This window comes from Gossypium arboreum, chromosome 13, assembly GCF_025698485.1.
Source record: "Gossypium arboreum isolate Shixiya-1 chromosome 13, ASM2569848v2, whole genome shotgun sequence".
In the NCBI taxonomy this organism is placed as follows: domain Eukaryota; kingdom Viridiplantae; phylum Streptophyta; class Magnoliopsida; order Malvales; family Malvaceae; genus Gossypium; species Gossypium arboreum.
In genome coordinates, this window is record NC_069082.1 from 41,844,623 (window position 1) to 41,870,721 (window position 26,099).

Below are 26,099 nucleotides of genomic sequence, written 5' to 3' on the forward strand. Positions count from 1 at the left end.
CCTGAGAAATATGAAGCAACTATTGCCTCTTTTGAGAACACTAAAGACTTGACTCAATTGAGAGTAGATCAATGCTTTACAAGCAGAAGAGCAGAGGAGGCTAATGAGGCAGGAAGGAAGCATAGAAAGAAGTATAGAAGGAGCATTGAAGGCTAAGATGTAGCAAGGTGAAAAAAGAGAGGAACAGAAGTGGAATGGGAAGAAGAATGATTGTAATAGTGGTTCAAAAACTGTTGCAAAAGGTAATAGTACTAAAAATTATAATAAGTATTCTTCATGTAAGTATTGTGGAAAACAGAATCATCCCCATTTTAGGTGTTGGAGAAGGCCAGATGTGAAATGCAGAAGGTGTAACTTGATGGGCCACATTGAGAGGTTTTGCAAGGAATCGAGAAATCAGCAGCAGGGTGAAGTACATGTTGTAGTTGAAGAAGAAGAGGATCATTTGTTTGTCGTCTCTTGCTTCTCATCAAGTATTTTATGTGATAGTTGGTTAGTTAATAGTGGTTGTACCAATCACATGACTTATGATAAGAAGTTGTTTAAAGACCTTGACAAGTCATTGAAGTCGAAAGTCAGGATAGAAAATGGAGAATACCTAGAAGTGAAGGGAACAGGCACAGTAGCAATAGTGAGCTGTGCTGGAACTAAGTTAATTTCGGATGTTCTGTTTGTACCTGAGATTGATCAAAACTTGTTGAGTGTGGGTCAATTGGTAGAGAAGAGATTCAAGGTGATGTTCGAAGAGAGAATGTGTCTGATCCTTGACTCTAGTGGCAATGAATTGTTTAGGATCAAGATGCAGAAGAAGAGGTTCTCATTAAATCCATTTAAGGAGGAGCACGTGGCATCCAAGTGTCAAGAAGATAATCCTATCGTGCAAGAACAACTGCAAATCAAGTGTTTTGAGAATGAGAAGTTGCATGCAAAGGTAACTCTCTTGGAGCAGCAGGTGACATCTCTCTCTAATAAACTATTATTTTTTTGCACATGAAATATCTGAAAAACATGTTGAAGAGCCACGGAAAAAGAATCTATCTCAGGAGATCAAGAGTAATGTGCAACTTTTAGAAGAGAATAGTGGGTTATGTTTCCAAAATCAAAAGCCGACTGAAGAAGCTTCATATGCGAAAGAATTGACATCTATAGATGTTGTTGAGTTTAAGAATTTAGTTGGTAAGGTGATTAAGGTTTCAATGCAAAATACAAAATTGAAAAAGGAATTATTAGTTACGAGAAGATTGGTTAATCAAACTATAAATTGTATTAATCGTAAGTATAGTGACAACACAAGATCTTGGAAGAAGGGAAAGCACTCTGGCCACTCTCATGACTTTTTTAGAGCAACTTGTGATGATTTTGAATTATGGAATTTTGATTTAGATGGCATTGCATGCTAGGAAACAATTAGAGGCAACTCTTGAGGCTACACTAGTCGAGAAGGAATTCATAGAAGGCGAATATTGAAGAAACTGGTTTTCAGAGATCAGATGACGGATATTTTACTACATTTTTCATGTTAGTCGTTTTGAGTTTCTTAAGAATAAATTTGGTGTCTGCAGCACTTGAGTTAGGAGGAGAATATTAGTATATCAAGGCTGCAGATATTTTTAAAATAATAAGACTAAGTCTTAAGGGGATTTGTTAGCTTGTTAGTAGGAGTAGGAGTTGTTAGCTTGTTAGTAGCAATTTGAATTTATTTTTGTTGAGGTTGTTACTTGGGACTTGTATATAAGGGCTGCTTTGTTAGTCAATGAGATGATCCCTTCATTCATATTTTGTTCTATACTTCAATTAGTTCTTTGCTAAACCAACAGTTTTGTGGTTATTATATTATCATGTTTTCGACATTTCATTGTTAATGTATCGTTTCATCATTGGTATGTGGTTTATAATAGTTATATATGTTAGTCTAATGGAGTGGCATCTGGTTTAGCTCCTTTTAAACCTATTTCTAAGATAAGTTTTAAAGCATATAGTCTTTGGTATAGAACAATTACTTTATCTGATCTTGCCACTTTCATACTAAGAAAGAACTTTATGGTGCGGTGATCTTTGTTCTTAAAATGTTGATGCAAAATCCCTTTTAATTTTGAAAACATATTAGAATTATTTCTAATTATTTGGAAATTTATTGTTGGTCATTTCATGTCCTGATGAAATTGTTTCTTTATTTGGGGTATTGAAGTGGATCATGAATAGGATTCATTTGTAATAAGTTCGATCCACGTAAGTGTGACATAATTGATAAAGCACAAAGAATGGTTCAGTTAAGATTTTTAAAACTCCTTAAGATTCAATTCAGTTGCTTGAGGTAATTGAATAAGTATGAATGTCTTATTATCTGTTTAGAAACATTTGGAGCTGTTAGAAAACTAATTTATAAAAACTTTTATTTGATAAATACTCAGGATAATTAATGATATAATTTCAGTTCTTAAATAAGATTTAAAGCTTATCAAAAATCTGCTGGATGGACTCTTGTTTCAACTTATATACAGTCTGCTTGTGGCATCACTTACAGAGAAGATTTATGAGTATCTTTGTTGACAGCTTTATTGTGTTCATGTAGTTATTTTGGAACACTTTTTTTAGATATTATTTGGAGTTGATTGTTTTGTGAGATATGTAGGTGAGTGATTTGTGATAAATAAGATTAGTATTGGGCTGCAATTACTTCTTTATTTTAGAGTAGATTGGACTTAAGTCAATAGGTGATCCAGACGATTATTGAATAAAATCATTCACTAATTGAGACTCTATAGACGTAAAATCATTGTATCTGAACTGCATTAATAAAAATCGATTTTTTCTACTCTTATTTTTACGTTATATGTTTTTCATTCTAACTATCATTACAATAAATATTAAATAAAATTAATTTATCTTTATCAACAGATTAATTATTCTTCACTAGTGATAAGTAAGTCATCAACATGATCTATATTTGCTTACCTTCCTTTTGGTGAATACAGAAAATTAAAGTTTAACAGAATTTCTATGATAAAATTGTTTTAGAAAACTTGGACATGCCATATTTAAAGGATTTATATTTTTTTTTCTTGAGTTGTCATATCAATTTATTATCACATTATCACACAATATTTAAATAGACCGGCAGCGAAACATAGAGAACTTCTAGTGTCTAAAAGATTAAAGCTAAATACACATGTATGATTCATAGCAATGTTTTATTGGTATGAAAATACATATCAACCCTTAAAACAATACATACAAAAAATTCTTTTAAACGGAAAACTGAATCGGAGTATAACGATATGAAAGCCATAATTTTACAGATAAAAAATACATAATAAACCAATATTTTATAAAAATAAAGACTGGGGGTAATGTAGCTAAGGAGTGTGACGTGGTGAGAATATAGGAAAGACGCTTTATTAGCAAGTGAGTGCATTTTGGTGATGGAGAAGTTTGCATTAGATGCTCTAACGGCCCACCGGTTCTCAGCTTCCAGTAAAAGCCGCCTATTTTTTCCTCCAAAAACAGATTCCATTCAATGAAGGTTCACCATGGAAGAATCTCCCTCCAATGTTAACCATCATTTACGAATTTTTGCCACTCCCTTTTTTGTTATAACCCAGGGGCGGCTAGTCCTTAGAGCTTTACTTGTAGTAACAGTAATGGAGGAAACACCACTCATTGATAATTATATTTCTTGGTTCTATAACTGTTACGAAGAACCAGGTTCATTGTTGGATATGTTCCATCTTTATCCTGTTCCCCATCCTCATTATCCGGAAGAGACGGAGAGACAATTGGAATACGATTCCCGGTATTGGTTATCGGAATCTGACCCTTTCTGTGGTGGTAGCTACTGGGGAGACTATCTGTTCTCCGGTAGCAGGTACGGCGGGGATGACGATAGATGCAATGACCCCATGGTTAACAGAGAAGACTGCAGCCAAAGAGAAGAACAGTATCAAAGTTCTAGCAGTTATAATCATGAGGATGAATTTAATCAACTTGATTATGATTATAATCCTTGGTCTTACCATCTATATTGTGAAGAAGTTGAAGAAGATTCTTACTGCAACTATGGAGAGGAACCGAGAACTACAAATGGCCACTGCACCGATGAAGTGGGACTTTGCGATGGCATCTTCGGGTACTTCCCTTGTTTGCTTCGAGAACTAAACGAAATACAGCAATATGCAGTGATGAACTAGATGAAACACCAGAGAATTATGCATGTAAGCAAAAATCATTTCAGCACCTTCATCCTCCATAACCAAGGTGAAAACAACCCAGATAGCTCCTAGCTTGTATGATGTATCCATAATTGCAATAATTTAGACAATATTAACGAAAAAAATAATATGTTAAACAGTATGCAAAATGATACTCAGCTACTGAAATGGTAATTCCATTGAAGAGCTACTTAAAAGCAAAAAGCATCTTTCTTCATTACAAGACTTGGAACCTAGATACTATTTTAACTAATAGATGTGCCAATAAGGCCACAAAGCTCATCTATACACATATCTGTAGCCACTTTAGTATTACAGAGTTGTTCAAATGTATATCAAATCTTGCACAAAACAAGTGCCGATTTCTTTTTTCCTCCCACAAGAAGCAAAATTTATGTAAGGTCAACTTACTATACAGGAGGCAACAAGGTTATTTCATTCATATTACAGTACCAAGGCCTAGTTCATCCTCGATATCATCTCCTTCTTCGAATAGCTTCAAGAACCGAGCTTGATCCTGTTGCCGCTTCTTTTTTTGCCAGTGTTTATTTGCCATCACCAGTCCAATTACTGTTACAGTTGAAACAACCGCAGTAATCACTAAAATAATAAAAATACGTAATCCTTTCCCATCATCATCGTCATCATCCTCAATGTCACGCTTTTCAGGGGTTGCATTGGAAGCTACAAACACACAGTAAATACCAATTTTTAAATACATACTCTGGAGTTAAACACAGCAGTATTGCAAAAGCAACCGTGCACTCAAGTAAATTGTTAGTTATTGTTATTGAAGAGTTGACCTAAAATTTGTCATTTTATTTTGTTGGGTTGATCTCTAAATTTATTATTAATTGAACATAATTTATTAGATTTTCAATAATTTTAATTATGTGATTAAATAATAATAAAAATTCACCTTATTGTTTTAATTGTAGCAATTAATGATACTATCAGTTTATTAATAATATTATGAAAATCAAATAAAAATAGATAAATTAAATTCCAAATATGAGTATAGTATAATCTTACCCTTCTATAATAACTAATCACGAAATCTAATGCAAGCACAAACCAAACCAACAAGCTTTAATCTCAATATAATAGCAAAGGTTTTAACTAACCTTGCCCTGAATTAGCCCTTTAATACGGTATAATAGCACCTAAGCATAAAGTTGGAAAATTTTCATGAAAAAAAAATTAAAAACCTTACCCCCCGGAAGAGATGCGCATTCTTGACAGTGGAAAGTAACATTGAGTTGATTCTCTTTAAACAATATATATTTCCCAGCCGGAGGTTCAAAGTCGGTAGCACAAAACTCCCACTCCGCGTATAGATCATCTGTTTTAGTGACGTCCTTCTCGTAGAATCCACATCGCTTGCACTTCTTGCCATCCAATTGTGTCAGGGGCTGAAATCAGTAACACTACCCTTTCATTACACACTCTTCAAACAAATTATTGTCATAAATGCAAATTTGATATGCAACAAGCCGACAATTTTAAAGGCTTTAGAGGAAGTACAATGTAATATCACACTTTTCCCCAACATTAAGTCATCCAAGGTGAAACTAGCATGAAGCTCGAAAGGTCAACCCAGACGGTTTGTTATTTCATTTAGCTTCCAAAAACATTAAAATAAACAACGCATACTATTTAATATTTTATTTTTTTAATCATTAAATTTACATAATTGGTGAAATCATTTCATAGATTAAAAGTTAATATCTATTAATTTTACTGATGTGACATCCACATAATAGTCCACATATATATCATATTAGCAATTAATTATTTTAAAAATAAAATTTATATTTTATATTTTTTAATGATTTTAATATATTTTAATTTTAAATAATTTTTAAATTTTTATAATTTTTTAAATTTTAAAAATCAATTAATTAATTACTAATGTAATAATATTTATATGACAATTCACGATATGTCACATAAACAAAATTAATAAATTACTTATTTTGAGATTATTTAATATACAATGTAAATTTAAAAATTAAAAGAAATCAAAAATTAAAGGAAAGAATAAATTTGTTATTTATATAAAGTTAAGAGGTACAATTAATTCATTGTGCTAATAAAAGAATGTCAAAATTTAATCAATTCCTATGTAGTGATTGTATGCATAATAAGGATCTACATTACGCCAGCATCCGTAGAAAAGAGAAAATGCAAAGATTATAACTTCCAATGAGTTTCCATTAGCAAAAACAAGGGTATTTTAGAGTATATGATACGAATAATTAGGAAATTAGATTTTAGGTCACTTGTTTTACTATAAACTATCATATGGGTTACGAACTTTTAATTTCATCAAATTAAATCACTTAACTTTTATAATTGACAAATTAAGTCACTTATGCCAATTCTCTTGAATAAATTTATGGTTCAAAATGTATATGTGACTCATTAATTATGTTCATGAAATAGTCAATTACTTATGCATGCTGATACAAAATTTCCCGTTAGCATAAGTAATCTAATTTCTTAATATTAGACGTTCAGAAATACATAAATATCAATGTTCAGTTCAAGTATGTTATGGTAAAATCCTAACCAATAAACATGAGAAACATGAGTGGAAGCATAAAATTTCTAAACAGAACACCGGAAGACACCCGTTTTAAACTTAAAACTAGGCATAAGTCGCTGTTTTGACATCAATTCTCTACTAATTAGTAATAATGCGATCAAGAGAAAATAGTTTTGAAATTTGAAAATCAAGGTGCATTATTTAAGAACCTGCCAAGATTCTTGGCCCTTGAACGAATAAACGACGTTGATTTTGGTTACATCGGGTAACAACGTGGTGTTCTCTCCTTTACATTCGAAATAAACAGTCGGTTTTGAAATCCAATCATGCGTGCGGAATATTTCAATTGAATCCAATGTAACCTCAAACGATGAAATTAATCCTAAAATAAATCAAAGAAAAAGAGAGATTCTTACATTTCGAATTTTCAGCTCAATAACATGAATTTCATATATAAAATTAATCCTAAACAACAATCGGCTACCAGAAAACCAGTCCGCAATTCCCGTTTCTGTACATTTTTCTCGGGAAAGTTATATTACCTGGAAAACAGCCAAACAAGATCCACCAGACGAGAAAATTGAAGGAAATTCTTGAATTTAGCAGATGGCGATTCGACATAGCGAGCTAAAACAATTTCGATTTCTCGATAAAACAATGCAAAATGGAAAAAAAAAAAGAAGAACAATAAAATCACAGAAAATCAGCGGTCCTTTCGTCCCTCTAATTTTTTTTTATTAATTAAATCTTTGTTAAAACGAAGAATTCAGGAAAAAACTATAAGAGAAATGGCGGTATTGAATTTTTTTTTTCTTTTTTGCGTGAAGAGAGAGAGAAGAAAGCCAAAAACTAAAGAAACAAAGATCCGTTGCTGACCGGTTCGCGCTGCGGGTAATTGGACGAAAGGAATGTACACGTGGCCACATCGTAAGTGGCTTAAGTCCGTTCGTTCAATTGGCCTGTTATGGAACACTAGGAATACACTGTTGACATTTATTTGTTTTTTCCAGATTATTTTCTAAAACGTGTGCTTTTTTTTTTTCAATATTAAACAATTTCATCCACATGCATAATTTTATAACGAAATTTGACATCCATTCCCTAGAAATTAAGTGATAACTGTATACTGAACTTAACATCTATGCGTGTTGAAGTTAAAGTGAACTTCAAAGATTCCATCAAGGATCTTGTACTTCAATTGATACGGGTTTGACCTTAGTTGGCCTATAGGTGTTCACCTTTGGCTATAGATTTTGTTTGCCAACTTCTCCCAAAACTTATAAATCCCTTCTACTTCCTCTGTTACCCCATCCTTTACACATTCAAACCTTAATCTCTTAAAATACTTTAAAATTATTTCAATACTTGTTACTATAACTCAGTTTATTATGTATGTGTTTTTCCCCCTACTATTTGTTATTAGTGTAATTCATTTTTTTCCTGAATATGTTAAATGTTATATTATTTTTATTGTAATGACAACAAATTAAAATATTTTTTTGTATAATATGCCATTAAAAATTATTAAATTTTGTGGTATTGTTCCCATATTAGTATTTTAATATTTTACAACCTCAACTAACAAGATAACCATTGATTTATCCGTTTAGTAAATTGTAATGGATCAATTATGATGATTGATCGTATTTTTTAAAGAGGGAGAAATTGTAACGATCCGATTTTAAGTGTTGTCAAAAAATACAGCTTCAAAATTCTATATCCGTAAATCGAGTCCATAAGGATTAAATGTAAAAATTAATGGTGTAACACCCCGAACCCGAGACCATCGCCGGTGTCGGACACGAGGGGTTAACAAGCCAAGTTCACATGTTTTGCCCACCAATTTGACATTTCCAGTCAGGCTGGAAAACTGCATCACTGTCGCCTTAAAAATCATATCTCGAGTTTCAAAACTCGGAAACTGGTTTCGTAAATTTTCCCTGAATTTAGACTCATATATCCATCCATGGATTTATTTCTAGAATTTTTGGTAGGGCCAATTGGTACAGTTTATTAGTTAAAGTCACCCATGTTACAGGGATCGACTGCTCTGACCTTCGCGTGTTATAACTTGAATATCTCTCTGTACAGGGCTTTAACACTGGTGCCGTTTGTTTCTAATGAAACTAGACTCAAAATGGAATCTGTACATATAAGGCATGACTCCTAATTCTTTCTGTATAATTTATAGTAAATTTTTAAAGTTGCGACAGGGGACCCAGAAACCGTTCTGGCCCTGTCTCACAATAGCCTTAATATCTCTTAACATGTAACTCCTATGACCATTTCGTTTCTTCCATATGAAAATAGACTCATCAAGGTTCATTTACATAGCTTATTCACTATTTAATACCATTCCTACAAATTTTGGTGATTTTTCACATTCACGTCACTGCAGCTGGCAGCATCTGTTTTAAGGTAGGTCTTACCTATTTGGTAGTCTCCATGAACCAACTAGTCTTGCCATACATAGGTTCATATATGATCATTTTAACCATGCCAATGGCTGATCATGTGACCAACATTCCCATTTCCAATCCATAGCCACATCATGACACCAAATATATACATACAAACCACAAATAGTCTAAGTTCATGCTTCCTTTTTGAGCCATTTTCGCATGGCCGTACATATATACATCACAACATATTTAACCAACAAGGGTAGTCCTATACATGCCATCTCAAGTTCAACCAAAATTTATACCAAAATGGAGGCTTGATAGTGTGGATGACTTCGACTTCAACGATCCCAAATCCGATTGCTTGAGCGAAATCTAGAAAACGAGAGCCAAAGCAACGGGTAAGCATTTTATGCTTAGTAAGTCTCAAGGAATATAATCAACTCTAATTACAGCAATACATTCACATAGCCAAATGCATCATTTCATTAATACACATTCTTACTTCACACTTCATCATTATATAATTTCACAAAGTATCAATCAATTCAATAACTGAAATTCATTAGTCGATTGAGCGAATGTTGCTCAAACATGTCGACTTTCCGATGCACATATAAACGTACCTCATTCTTTGGGCTTTTGAGTGTACTCATTGAATTTATTACAGCAACCAACACTCACCTCCAGCCCAAGATTCTTGAATATAACCGGATATAACCATGTGCACAAATGCCTTCAGGTCTTAGCCCGGATAGAATGTCTCGCATTTAATGCCTTCGGTCTTAGTCCGGATGTAGCCACTAGCACAATTGCCTTGGTCTTAACCGGATATAATTTCCAGCATAATTGTCTTGAGATTTAGCCGGATATCATTCAATTTCCATGAACACATACATCAATTATCATTGGACATACATATTTCATTTTCAGTTACTAAGGCTCAAACGCAATTATAGTCACAAGCATATTCGCCGGGACTTAGCCCGGTAGAATTCAAATACTCATGCACACATAATCAATAATCAATACACATCCATACTTTATTTCACATAATTCAAATAGGGTCACTTCTTGAGGACTTACCTTGGATGTTGTCGAACGGCTTTTTCGGCTATTCGATCACTTTCTCCTTCCCCTTGTCCAATTGTGGCCCTCTAAGCTCTTGAGCTAATTCAAACAAATTCAATTTATTAAAACCTCATTGTGCTAGCTTATGGCGAATATGACAAGGAGTTTAAATGGTCATATGGCCACCCTTTAGCTTGAATACACAATGGTCATGCACATTTTATACTACATCAAGCAATTCAATACAATTTATTCGAGCATCAAGGAAATGCTAAGGCCTTCAATAGGCTACCCAAGGCCGAATATTCATGTACATGTTGAGGCCAATTATGCACTTAATACCTCACAAAAACAGCATGCATTTTACTAGTTAATGCTTTGCATATTGTGGCTCAAAACTTATAATATAGCATCAAGCACTTATATGTGTGCTAGGCAATTGTGCTTGCAAATTTCACAATTATTCTTCAACATCTTCTTCTTTAAACAAACTTATTCATCACTTCCTTCATAACCAAAACATCATGTGCAAACATATATATACATATATGAGCATGGCGAATTTCAAGGTGTCCATAGCCATCCAAAACACAAATTTTAACTAACATGCAAGAAGCATGAACCATGCTCATGAATGCATCATGGCGAATATGACAATCATGCTCCTTTTCAACTTCAATCATGATAAAACAAAAGAAAGCTCAAAATCTTACTCAAGAGTAGACAATCCATCATTGCATGCATCATCATCAAGCTTCACACTTAGCATGCAATGGCTTTATCACCATAACAACTTTGGCCAAATACCATTTCCATGGCTTAACAAAGATTTGAGCCATGGCTAACATGCACATCAAGTTAGCAACCAAAACATGCATGAAACTCCTAACACAACCTCATACATACCTTAATCTTGATGCAAACTTAGCCAAATCTCCTTCTAGATCTCTTCCAAACCAAGCATGAAGCAAAAATCCTCCTTCTTCCTTAGTTTTGGCTCAAAGAAAGGATGAACAAAATTTTTTCTTTCCTTCTCTACAACTCACGGCAATGGGGGAATACCTCACTCACACACATTTTTTTTCATTCTTTTCTTACCCATACACCTTTGTTTATTATTTCTCCCTAATGCACCAACAAAACATGTTTCATGACATGTTTTGCCCATCCTCTCTTGCCATGGCGGCCACTTCATGTTGGGGGCGGAAATTTGACATGCAAATCCCTTATTTTTGCATGCATGAGCAACTAGTCATCACACATTTCCCATCATACTTTCAAAGTTCACTACTAGGTCCTTTCTAGTGAAATTCGCATTTATAACACTAAATCGAAACATCAAAATGTCACACACAAATTAACACATATCATAGGCATCAAAATAAATTTTAAATTATTTTTATGCCTCGGTTTTGTGGTCCCGAAACCACATCCCGACTAGGGTCAATTTTGGGCTGTCACAACTCTCCCCACTTAAGAAATTTTCGTCCCGAAAATCTTACCGTAAATAGGTTTGGATATCGCTCTTTCATAGAGTTCTCGGTCTCCCAAGTAGCTTCTTCTATCCCGTGCTTGAGCCATAACACTTTCACCAATGAACCCGCTTGTTTCGCAACTCTTTCACTTCTCGTGATAGGATACGAATCGGTTCTTCCTCATAACTCATATTAGCTTGAATTTCAATTTCGATGAACTAATCACGTGCGATGGATCGGATTTATAGCGTCAAGCATCGAAACGTGAAAGACATCGTGAACCTTTTGAGTTCGGGGGCAAAATCAAACGATATGCCACCGGACCGACTCGCTCGGATATCTCATATGGCCCAATGAACCTCGGGCTCGGCTTGCCCTTACGGCCGAATCGAGTATCTTTTTCCAAGGCGATACCTTGAGAAACACTTTATCACCCACGATACTCGATATCCTTACGCTTCAGATTCGCGTCGACTTCGACGATCGGAGGCTATCTTCGACTTTCACGGATTACTTTCACTTTCTGCTCAGCATCTCTAATCAAATCCACCCGAAAATCTTGTTTTCACCAAGCTCGATCCAAAACAATGGTGTACGGCATTTACAACCGTACAAAGCCTCGTAGGGTGCCATCTTAATACTTGATTGAAAGCTGTTGTTATAAGCGAATTCAATCAACAGCAAATACCGTTCCCATGAACCACTAAACTCGAGGACGCAACATCTTAACATATCCTCAAGTATCCGAATTATCCGCTTCGGATTGACCATCGGTTTGGGGGTGAAAGGCGGTCTGAAATGCAACTTGGTACCCAAAGCTTCTTGCAACTTTTTCCAAAATCGTGAGGTAAATCTCGGATCTCTATCGACACGATGGAAATAGGCACCCATGTAATCTCACAATCGAGAACGTACAATTCGGCTAATTTGTCCATTGAAAAATCCGTGCGTCACGGGGACAAAGTGAGCCGACTTAGTCAATCTATCAACCACGACCCAAACCGCATCCTTCTTACTTGTCGACAATGGCGGTCCGGATACAAAGTCCATTGTGACTCGATCCCATTTCCACTCGGGTATCGTGATTGGTGAAGTAATCTCAAGGCACCGATGTTCCGCTTTCACTTGTTGACATATTAAACATCTCAAACAAAGTCGGAGATGTCTCGCTTCATACCATGCCACCAAAACCGACGTTTCAAATCATTGTACATCTTCGTACTCCCGGGTGGATTGCCATTCGGCTACAATGGGCTTCATTCGAATTATCGAAATGAGTTCAATTCTTTGGAACACACGACGACTTTTGAACCTCAAACAATCGTCATCGTCGATTTGAAATTCGAGTCCTTGTTCGAACACACTCACCCGTTTTGCGCCAACTCGTCGTCGACTTTACGAGCTTCGAATTTGATGTATCAATAGTGGTTTGGCTTTCAATTCAGCTACTAACACACTATCGGATTGGATGGACAAGTGCACGTTCATCACTCGTAAAGCGAATAATGATTTACGACTCAAGGCATCCGCAACCACATTCGCCTTTCCCGTGATAGTCAATGATCACTCATAATCCTTTAACACTCGAGCCAACGTCTTTGTCGCAGATTTAAGTCTCTTTGGGTCATCAGATATTTGAGACTCTTGTGATCCGAGTACACATGGCACCTTTCACCAAATAAGTAATGTCGCCATATCTTTAAGGCGAACACGATGGCGGCCAATTCGAGATCATGAGTCGGATAATTTTTCTCATGTGGCTTTAATTGCCTCGACGCATAGGCCACAACTCGACCCTCTTGCATCAATACACAACCTAAACCAAGTAGGGAGGGGTCGCTATAGATGACAAACTCTTTGCCGGACTCGGGTTGCACTAGAATTGGGGCTTTAGTCAGATAAGTTTTCGTTGATCGAAACTTTTTGACATTTCTCCGTCCATTCAACTTAACATCCTTTTGGAGTAGCTTCGTCATCGGCGTGGCTATCATTGAGAATCCTTTACAAATCATCGGTAATAACCTAAGAAGCCCCAAAAAGCTCGAACCTCGAGAATATTTCTGGAGGCTTCCAATTAAGTATGGCTGAAATTTTATTCGGTCGACTCGAATACCCGATGCGAATACCACATGACCCAAGAAGCTAACCTCTCTTAACCGTAACTCACACTTGCTGAACTTAGCATATAATTGTTTATCCCGTAAAATTTGCAAAGACTAACCGCAGTGTTCAAGATGTTCGGTCTCATTTCTTGAATAGACCAAGATGTCATCAATAAACATGACTACTAATCGATCCAAATATGGTCTAAAGATCCGATTCATCAAATCCATAAATACCGTAGGGCATTAGTGAGCCCAAACGGCATCACTAGGAACTCATAGTGACCATATCTCATTCGAAGGCGGTCTTGGGCACGTCCAATCTCGGATTCGCAATTGATAATAGCCCGATCTCAAATCTATTTTCGAGAACACCGAGGTTCCTTCGAGTTGATCGAACAAGTCATCAATACGCGGTAACGATACTTGTTCTTTATCGTCGCTTTATTAAGTCGACGATAGTCAATGCACAACCGCATGGTTCCATCCTTCTTCTTCACGAACAACACCGGCGCACCCTAAGGTGAAAAACTCGGCGAGCAAAACCTCTATCCACCAATTCTTGCAACCGAGCTTTCAACTCCTTTAATTCCGTTGGTGCCATACGATACGGAGCTATCGAAATTGGAGTGGTACCGGTACCAATTCGATGCCAAATTCTATTTCCGAACAGTGGTAAACCCGGCAATTCTTGGAAAACATCCGGTATTCACAAACCACGGGCACAGATTCGGGTTTCTTTTCGATTCCTTGTCTCGAAACGCGTCGCAAGGTACGCTTCGCACCCTTTTCTTACATATTTCTGGGCCAACATCGCTGATATTACAGCTGGCAACCCCTTTAAGTCCGTAGACTCAACCCGAATTATTTCATTATTCGCGTACCTCAAATCGATAGTCTTGCTCTTGCAATTTACAACCGCATCGTGCATGGTCAACCAATCCAAACCAAGAATAACGTCGAACTCATCGAACGGCAAAAGCATCAAGTCCGCCGGAAAACAAGAACCTCGGAACACTAGGGGACTTTTCTTGCACACTTTGTTGACAAGCACGTAATGACCCAAGGGGTTTGACACCCGAATTACAAACTCGAGAGACTCAATAGGCAAAGTCTTCTTGGATGCTAAGGTTTCACATATATATGAATGAGTAGAACCAGGGTCAATCAAAGCAATCACATTTGTATTGAAAAGAGTGAAAGTACCGTAATGACATCCGGAGAGGCAGATCCTCACGTGCGGCAGATGGCATAAGTCCTTGCAGGAGCACGAGCCTCGGATCCGATGGTAGCATCTCTAGATCCTCTCGACCGCCAACGACATTGCCCATATTTCTAGGTGGCCTACCTCGAGCAAAGGTAGCACCGGGTTTCCACTCGACTCACATTCTGCTCAAGCATCCTCGGGCAATCCTTCATAAAGTGGTCGGCCGATCCACACTTATAGCAGAGCGATCACGAAACCAACAGCTCCCGAATGCCATTTGCCACAATGTGGACACTCCGCCTCTCTCTACGATCATTTCCACCATCAGCGATCGAAGTGACTCGTGTGGTCACAGGGGTCGATCGCGTCCTCGTCTAGAAAAGCCCAAACGCCTCTAGACCGGCTCGCATCATCTCGAAATCTCTTCGATGCTTGTTGAAGAGGCTTTCCGAGGACCTCTTTCGAATTCTCCGGTTCCCACATCACTTTTTGTTTCTCCTTTCTAAGCTTTTCGGCTTTACAAGCTCGCTCAACAAGTACTACGAACTCTCGTATCTCGAGAATGCCAACAAACATCCTTATATCATCATTCAGCCCATCCTCGAGCGTTTACACATAATAGCTTGGACGAAATGCATTCTCGCACAGACTCGCTAAGCCTCACAAACTTTCGTTCGTAGTCGGTAACGGACATAGAACCTTGCTTAAGATCAAGAAATTCCCTCCGCTTTTGGTCGATGAATCTCGATCGATATACTTTTTTCGAACTCGGTTTGAAAGAATTCCCAAGTCACTTGCTCTCTAGGCACCACGAAGTCGAGTACTCCACCAATAGTAGGCGGACTCACGTAGCAAGGAGATGGTACACTTTAAGCACTCATCGGTGTACAGGATAGCTCATCGAGCACCGGATAGTGTTATCCAACCAAAATTCAGCTCGCTTCGGCATCATCATCATCCGTAGCCTTAAATTCAGTGGCCCCATGTTTTCAATCCTATCGATCGGGGCTTACTTGACCTTATTTGGTCAGTCACCGGAGGTATTGTAGGTGCGGGGTTGCATTTGTCGGAATGGAGGTTGTGGAATGTAGTGTTAGTTCGAATGTATTGATTAAACCATTCGTTCATCACACTATAAAAGGCTTGCCTAGCCTTGTCATTCGGATTGCTGGCCATAGGTTGAGAGTCCGCCGGCGCTGTCCCTTGCGCGGGAGCAGGCGCCAAACTCTCCACATCATCAGCTATCGCTCGGTTGGGATCGGGATCCATTGCTATAAACAAACACAAAGTCAAATTGTCAGAAATCACCACACTATCGATTCATCATTTAATGGCATGTATAGCTAGACCCCAAACACATCACGGTAGTCCTAGAATCGACTAAACCGTGGCTCTGATACCAATAAAATTGTAACACCCCGAACCCGAGACCATCGCCGGTGTCGGACACGAGGGGTTAACAAGCCAAGTTCACATGTTTTGCCCACCAATTTGACATTTCCAGTCATGCTGGAAAACTGCGTCACTGTCGCTTTAAAAATCATATCTCGAGTTTCAAAACTCGGAAACTGGTTTCGTAAATTTTCCCTGAATTTAGACTCATATATCCATCCATGGATTTATTTCTAGAATTTTTGGTCGGGCCAATTGGTACAGTTTATTAGTTAAAGTCACCCATGTTACAGGGATCGACTGCTCTGACCTTCGCACGTTATAACTTGAATATCTCTCTGTACAGGGCTTTAACACTGGTGCCGTTTGTTTCTAATGAAACTAGACTCAAAATGGAATCTGTACATAAAAGGCATGACGCCTAATTCTTTCTGGATAATTTATAGTAAATTTTTAAAGTTGCGACAGGGGACCCAGAAACCGTTCTGGCCCTGTCTCCCAATAGCCTTAATATCTCTTAACATGTAACTCCTATGACCATTTCGTTTCTTCCATATGAAAATAGACTCATCAAGGTTCATTTACATAGCTTAGTCACTATTTAATACCATTCCTACAAATTTTGGTGATTTTTCACATTCACGTCACTGCAGCTGGCAGCATCTGTTTTTAAGGTAGGTCTTACCTATTTGGTAGTCTCCATGAACCAACTAGTCTTGCCATACATAGGTTCATATATGATCATTTTAACCATGCCAATGGCTGATCATGTGACCAACATTCCCATTTCCAATCCATAGCCACATCATGACACCAAATATATACATACAAACCACAAATAGTCTAAGTTCATGCTTCCTTTTTCGAGCCATTTTCGCATGGCCGTATATATATACATCACAACATATTTAACCAACAAGGGTAGTCCTATACATGCCATCTCAAGTTCAACCAAAATTTATACCAAAATGGAGGCTTGATAGTGTGGATGACTTCGACTTCAACGATCCCAAATCCGATTGCTTGAGCGAAATCTAGAAAACCGAGAGCCAAAGCAACGGGTAAGCATTTTATGCTTAGTAAGTCTCAAGGAATATAATCAACTCTAATTACAGCAATACATTCACATAGCCAAATGCATCATTTCATTAATACACATTCTTACTTCACACTTCATCATTATATAATTTCACAAAGTATCAATCAATTCAATAACTGGAATTCATTAGTCGATTGAGCGAATGTTGCTCAAACATGTCGACTTTCCGATGCACATATAAACGTACCTCATTCTTTGGGCTTTTTGAGTGTACTCATTGAATTTATTACAGCAACCAACACTCACCTCCAGCCCAAGATTCTTCGAATATAACCGGATATAACCATGTGCACAAATGCCTTCGGTCTTAGCCCGGATAGAATGTCTCGCACGAATGCCTTCGGTCTTAGCCCGGATGTAGCCACTAGCACAATTGCCTTCGGTCTTAACCGGATATAATTTCCAGCATAATTGTCTTCGGATTTAGCCCGGATATCATTCAATTTCCCATGAACACATACATCAATTATCATTGGACATACATATTTCATTTTCAGTTACTAAGGCTCAAACGCAATTATAGTCACAAGCATATTCGCCTTTCGGACTTAGCCCGGTAAAATTCAAATACTCATGCACACATAATCAATAATCAATACACATCCATACTTTATTTCACAAAATTCAAGTAGGGTCACTTCTTGAGGACTTACCTCGGATGTTGTCGAACGGCTTTTTCGGCTATTCGATCACTTTCTCCTTCCCTTGTCCAATTGTGGCCCTCTAAGCTCTTGAGCTAATTCAAACAAATTCAATTTATTAAAACCTCATTGTGCTAGCTTATGGCGAATATGACAAGGAGTTTAAATGGTCATATGGCCACCCTTTAGCTTGAATACACAATGGTCATGCACATTTTATACTACATCAAGCAATTCAATACAATTTATTCGAGCATCAAGGAAATGCTAAGGCCTTCAATAGGCTACCCAAGGCGAATATTCATGTACATGTTGAGGCCAATTATGCACTTAATACCTCACAAAAACAGCATGCATTTTACTAGTTAATGCTTTGCATATTGTGGCTCAAAACTTATAATATAGCATCAAGCACTTATATGTGTGCTAGGCGAATTGTGCTTGCAAATTTCACAATTATTCTTCAACATCTTCTTCTTTAAACAAACTTATTCATCACTTCCTTCATAACCAAAACATCATGTGCAAACATATATATACATATATGAGCATGGCGAATTTCAAGGTGTCCATAGCCATCCAAAACACAAATTTTAACTAACATGCAAGAAGCATGAACCATGCTCATGAATGCATCATGGCGAATATGACAATCATGCTCCTTTTCAACTTCAATCATGATAAAACAAAAGAAAGCTCAAAATCTTACTCAAGAGTAGACAATCCATCATTGCATGCATCATCATCAAGCTTCACACTTAGCATGCAATGGCTTTATCACCATAACAACTTTGGCCAAATACCATTTCCATGGCTTAACAAAGATTTGAGCCATGGCTAACATGCACATCAAGTTAGCAACCAAAACATGCATGAAACTCCTAACACAACCTCATACATACCTTAATCTTGATGCAAACTTAGCCAAATCTCCTTCTAGATCTCTTCCAAACCAAGCATGAAGCAAAAATCCTCCTTCTTCCTTAGTTTTGGCTCAAAGAAAGGATGAACAAAATTTTTTCTTTCCTTCTCTACAACTCACGGCAATGGGGGGAATACCTCACTCACACACATTTTTTTTCATTCTTTTCTTACCCATACACCTTTGTTTATTATTTCTCCCTAATGCACCAACAAAACATGTTTCATGACATGTTTTGCCCATCCTCTCTTGCCATGGCCGCCACTTCATGTTGGGGGAAATTTGACATGCAAATCCCTTATTTTTGCATGCATGAGCAACTAGTCATCACACATTTCCCCATCATACTTTCAAAGTTCACTACTAGGTCCTTTCTAGTGAAATTCGCATTTATAACACTAAATCGAAACATCAAAAATGTCACACACAAATTAACACATATCATAGGCATCAAAATAAATTTTAAATTATTTTTATGCCTCAGTTTTGTGGTCCCGAAACCACATCCCGACTAGGGTCAATTTTGGGCTGTCACAAATGGAGTTACTAAAAAAATATAATGAAGATCGGTTTAGTAATTTAACCAAGAAAATGGTTAATTAAAGCTCAAAGGCTAAGTTGTAAGAGCTCAATCGCTATTAAGTTTTAATTTAGAAAATGTTTGAGCGACTAGATGACAATTATCTAAAGGGCTACAATGGTTATTAAATCATTGTTTTCATATGGTTAGTGGAAAATGATGATTATTAACCTTAATGATAATGGTTAAATAATGTAAATGTAAATTAATTAGTTTAATTCATATTAATTAAGAATAATCGTAGTATATATAACAACTAAGTGGGATGAAAGATGGCAATTTTCATCTTCTTCCACCGTCCCTTGAAGAGAAAAGAAAAGAAAAAGCATCAAAGTCCTCATACATTCAGCCATCCAAATTCTATAAGTAATTAAGTTAATTTCTTCAAATTATTATAGATTTATGATCATGGGAGCTTGATTTAGCTAGCTCATGTATTAGTTTGTTCAATTGTTTAGTTTTAGCAGGTTTTCATTAGAGAGAAATTGATGATTTTGAGCTTAATGTGTGGAAATTGATAGTTAATAGGCATAGATTGTAAAAAGGGGCTAAATTAGAAACTAAGTTAAGTTTGTTAGATAACTTTGAAACATTAGGGGACTAAACTGAATGAATTGAAAACTATCATGAAATTATGCTATAGACAGAAAGTATAAGGTCTATAATGAAAGAATGTGAAATTAGATTTTAATCCAATGTTAGATATTGAAAAATACGAGTAACTCAGATATAGGGACTAAATTGAATAAAATGTAAAATATATTTGACTATGTCTTTGGTTGTGAATTGGATGTAAACTAATAATGATTTTATTATTGAATAATTGAACATAGCTAAAGATGACACCGGGCCATCATGAGAGAAAGGAAAGTCCAAAATTATAGACGAGTAGTGGAAAATTTGTAGTGCACCATCTTCGACTCTTGATAGCATCTAAGAATGGTGCACTATAGCTTTGAAACCTTTCCTTACAATAACGAAATTGGTGGAATCTCAAGTTTACAAAAGAAAAAAAGGTATTTGCTATAACAGTAATAAATAAAAGTTTTAAACTTAATGGCCCAAATACCTTTAAAACACAAAAGTTCATTTGTAAAAATTTAAGGAGAGGACGCCATTTGGCGGATACAATTTTAGTTACAAAATATTGTTTCACATAATTCAAGCTTTAATGCCGTTCTCATTTGTCATGCATAATACAAAATCGCTATAAGCCTCACACAGAATATATCCTCTAGCATAGTTCTTAAAGGTTCATTTATTTCTTCAGGGGTTCCGAGAAGGGAAGATAAACAGAGTAAGTTCATAAAACTTATTAAGTTACAAAGCAACATCAAAATATCTTTACGTCACAAAAATAGAGGGACACTTCCCAACTCAGTGGGACATACAATTCGCCCATTGGCAAAGACACCATATAGACTAACTTCAAGTCACTCGCCCATTAGCAAACATAGAACTTGCATAGACTTTAACAGAGTAAGACTAACTTTGTTGCATGCACTCTGCCCATGCATTCATGCAGACAACCTTCTTCGTGCTAGCCAAAACCCTAGTCTGTGTTTCAGAAATTGTAACATTTGTTCCTTTTTCCTCTGATACGTTTTGCCAATCTTGTTTGCATCACACTTTCCTTGCAAGAGACAACATAACATCGTTCATGTATCGTGATCTGATAGTTCATTGCTCTTTGCAATGAAGGTAACGCCATGAATTTACTTCTTTTGTTTTGACCATATAGTTCTTTTTTTAGAGTAGACTGGGAAATGGCTCAACATGAAGTAAGGCCCCTTTTTTTTTTTTTTTTACACAAGCATGAAAAGCCAGACCTTTAACCAGTCAAGTAAACTTACCTTGAAATAGTTATGTACAACACACTCACAAGGTAAGAAGGAACTCACCAGAAGATTCAGTAGAGACTAAGCGGCAGGTCCCTTGGCTTTGTCTCGAGAGCTCTCAGAAGTTTCTTGAGCTATAACATAAATAGTTTTTATCACCCCTAACCCTTATCCGTCGTCGGAACAAGGTTTCAGAGCATTACCAAAACTTTCAGAACATTTTACAAATATTTTTTATAAATTACTATTCATTAATCGAGATCATTCAAAACGTCCCTTAATTGGACCTTCGAGGCCCAATATGAGCATTAGAATCAAGTTGGGACTTAATCGGGATCTCTAAGAATTTTTTGCGACATTTCAAAAATTTTCCAATGAGCAGTACTCACATGCCCGTGTAGTCCAAGGGACACGCCTGTGTGACCTTAGGACATGCTCGTGCTAGAGGCCGTGTTCGACCTCATGTAACTTTCTGATTTGTGTACACGGCCAAGCCACATGCCCATGTGGAATTAATTTGTAACACCCCTTACCCATGCCAGACGCCAGAACAGGGTAAGAGGCATTACCGGACTTAAACATGCACATTCATGCAAAAATCGGGTCATAAAATCTCTTTTAATTCAAAACCTTTCAAACACATGCATGTCGTCCCTTATTTGGGTCTACAAAGCCCAAAACATTCATCGGAATCGATTCGGGACTAAACTGAGAACTATGGGAAGATTCAGGAAAACTTAGAAAGTTTTCCCATGAATCAGGGTTACACGTTCATGTGGACATAGGACACGTCCGTGTCCTCAAGCCGTGTAACTCTCTGTTTATAATGTCAGCATGCACATCGAACCACACAGCCAGGCCACACGCTTGTGTCTCCAGGCCGTGTCCCTCACACGGTTGAGACATACGGTCGTGTCTCAGCCCGTGTGGCCAACACTTAGGCTATTTTTCAAGCCTTCATGTTACCCATAATCTCTTACAACCTTATGCACATCAAAATCACAAATCATGGCATCATTTTAATGATTAAACATTCTTTGTTAAGACATATCCTTAACATTAACATGTCCTCTTACAAGTAATGCATCTACTCATGCAATACCAAGTCTAGATTCCTTATTTCACATTCATAAGACTTGTAATTTTGATAACCACTTTTACCATTATACTATGGTTACCAACTTATCCATCAAGCACTCAAGTTCAATCATTATCACATTGTGTTTATAACGTGTGATTACTACATGGCTATGAACACCTCAATTGGTCATAGAGCATACATCCAACACACATGTCATATTACTAACCATGCATGACAAACAAACATAATCACCTTATAAACATTAGACATGACATGAATAGCTAGGCTTACAAGCCAAAATCAATATGAGCCACATCTCATCGCCATATGCATATAACTCAATATAAGCCAACACATTTGGCCAAAGCAAAATAATAAATTTCAATCAACTAGATCCTTATACATGCCACTCACTTGAAATTTCTAATATATACTTCATTATTCCAAAGGTAGCGACTTTATAGTGTGATGCTGCCTCCGACGATCTCCAACCCTGAGCTAACTTGAAAACACTGAAGGAAAGGAAAGGAAGGGAGTAAGCTTTATAGCTTAGTAAAACCGTATGAAAATAATAAGCAATTTATCAACTTGCTTCTCATGGTAATACAACCCTATTTTCATTTTTACTCATGTTCCAGTCAAGTTATTTTATCAAGTCACAGTCACTAAATTATTTATATCTGGAGCTACAGAACTCCAAATTAATTTCCGCTAATTTTCCTTGAAACTAGACTCAAATATATTCTTATCATAAAATTGTTTATAATTTTTGGTTCAACCAATTAGTACCGTTTATTCCTTAAAGTTACCCTTTTTCGTTGTCTAATAGTTCTGACCCCTCTTTACTAAAAATTAATTATCTTACAGTACGAGACTTGAATGATGTTTTTATCTATTTCTATTGAAAATAGACTCATTAAGAATTCTAAGCATATAAATTATAACTCATAACTATTTTTTTTTACAATTTTTAATGATTTTATCAAATCAAATAGGGGATTTCGAAGTCATTCTGACTCTGTCTCATAACAATTAAACTATTTCATAATATGAAACTCTTTTGCTTACACCATTTCTTCTATGTGAAACTAGACTCATTAGACTTTAATTTCATATTTTATTCAGCCTCTAACTCAATTTCCACAATTTTTGGTGGATTTGTAAATTTGGACTATGGCTACTGTCCAAAATTATTTTAGTGTAAATTAACGATACTACGTTTATCACACCATATTAATTCATTTTCACCACATTGGTAAGGTTACATATTCATACATCATAAGTATAGACCTATAATCACAAGGTCATCACAAAAACATTCTCATAAGCATGAATTACCTATTTACATCTTCACTAAATGTGCATCAAAAACTGAAATCATTTCTCATGAGCTTGGCATACATACCTGTGTTACTCAACATGCTCATATTCACTCCTTACTAATCATATAACATGAATTGAATTCACATCTCATCAATTTCATGTAAGCACCTATACCACTCTGAATATGGTCATAACCTTTCTCATTTAGCTTAAACCGTAACTCTCACCATTGAACCATTCAGAAAGCTATCAGATATTCACTAAGCCTCAAACATAGGGTATAATGCCGATGCCATGTCCCAAACATGGTCTTACACTATCTCATCCATCAAGTCGATGCTATGTCCCAGACATGGTCTTACACTAGCTCTTACATATCCGTGCTGATGCCATGTCCCAGACATGGTCTTACACTGACACATCTCGTAGCCGATGCATGCCCCAGACATGTCTTACACTGGCTTACATCTCGAGGCCGATGCATGTCCCAGACATGTCTTACACCGGCTCTCATAATGTGGCTAATGCATGTCCCAGACATGTCTTACACTGGCACACAAATAACCTGAATGTCATGGCATGAATATCTGAATTGTTTCTTAAGGTTTAAATAGGAATTCTACTATCTCAATATTCATCATACATAATCATTTCCACAACCAAGCAATTCATGCTATATCAATTTAAACACATATAATAACAATGTAGTTGTATTATTTACATACAACTTACTCGTTTCAATGGAATATCATATTCCATCAAATCTCCAATCATTCAATCAACACATAAATGTTATTTACATTTGACATCACTTTCTCATATACAATATCATCAACATAAAGTTTAACACAATCATAGGAAGATAGATTTTCAAGTATAATAACAATGGCATAAATATCATGCTCATTTAATCACACGGACTTACCTCAAATGCAATTTCAGCTAATTATTCTCTTTTTCTCTTTAACCACGCACTTTCTCGATTTAAGCCCAAATCTCGATTTTCTTCATCTGACATGATGAAATTCACTCATTTAATCACTAAATAAATTTGGACAATCGAAATTCACATTTTTGGCAAAATAACTATTTTGCCACTAGACTTTCACAAAATGAGCATTTTACCCTTAGGCTTGGAAATTGATTTTTATCAAATTTCCTTATTAGCCAAGCCTAACCGACCAATTATTACTCTTATAACAACCCCAAATTTCCACTATTTCACACAATTACAACCTATTTTATAACTTTTACAAAATGGCCCTTTTCGGTGTTTTCTATGAAAATCCTTTCACAAAAGTTGTTTATTACACAACCAAGACTCATTTTCTTCCATAAAAATTTAGCAAACAACATAAATCCTTTCATGGCAAATCCCTAGACTATCAACCATTTCACAAAATAGTCCCCTTATTAGCTAGTTCATGCTACAAGGGTTTTAAAAGTACAAAAATTATCAAAAATATGCATCTAAATCACTTACTTGTATGGATATAAGTTGCTGAAATTTTTAAGCTTTCAAAACCCCCTATTTGCTGGTATTTTCAGTGGGGAAGAAGGAAGATGAACAGATGACAACAATTTTTTCTTTATTTTATTTTATTTTATTACCAAATGAGTCACCTAATGGACACCAACTTTGACTTTTCAATATTTTTTTTATCTCCTTGGTCATCCACTAACATATTTATGGTTTATTTACTCATGAAAGACCCTAATTTAATGTTCTATAGCTATTTGACATCTTTAGCTAGCAAAACAAAACTTTTTTCCCTTTACGCGATTTAGTCTTTTTTCGCAATTAAGCATGAAATCGCTAAAATTATTTCACCAAAATTTTCATGCACTCATATGATCATGCTATAACACATAAAATATCATTAAAAATAATTTCTCTGGTCCCAGAATAGTGGTTCTGAAACCACTATTCCGACTAGGCCCAAAATTGTGCTGTTACATAATTCATTTTGGAATTAAGTGTAGGTTTTACACGACCAAGACACATGCCTTTGTTCTAGGCTGTGTAGCACACACGACTGAGACACATGCCCGTGTCTCTACCCGTGTGCTCAATTCTGAGCATTCTGTTTCTTAAAATTGAGGTGCAAGGGACACACGACCTAACTACATGACCATGTACTAGGCCATGTGTCACACACGATGTAGACACATGCCCATGTGTCTGCTTGTGTGGACAAAATAAAGCCATT

The 26,099-nt window shown here is 36.3% G+C and overlaps 1 protein-coding gene across 1 annotated transcript; it reads right to left on the reverse strand.

Moving 5' to 3' along the window:
- Positions 1–4,399: 4,399 nt before the first annotated feature.
- LOC108459023 (uncharacterized) lies at positions 4,400–7,702 on the reverse strand. Its single transcript, XM_017758396.2, has 4 exons — positions 7,299–7,702; positions 6,966–7,138; positions 5,422–5,620; positions 4,400–4,892 (listed from the first exon to the last, which is right to left on the reverse strand). Exons 1-4 carry the CDS (start codon positions 7,375–7,377, stop codon positions 4,648–4,650), a joined length of 696 nt encoding a protein of 231 aa, XP_017613885.1. The 5' UTR covers positions 7,378–7,702; the 3' UTR covers positions 4,400–4,647.
- Between the last annotated feature and the right edge of the window lie 18,397 nt (positions 7,703–26,099).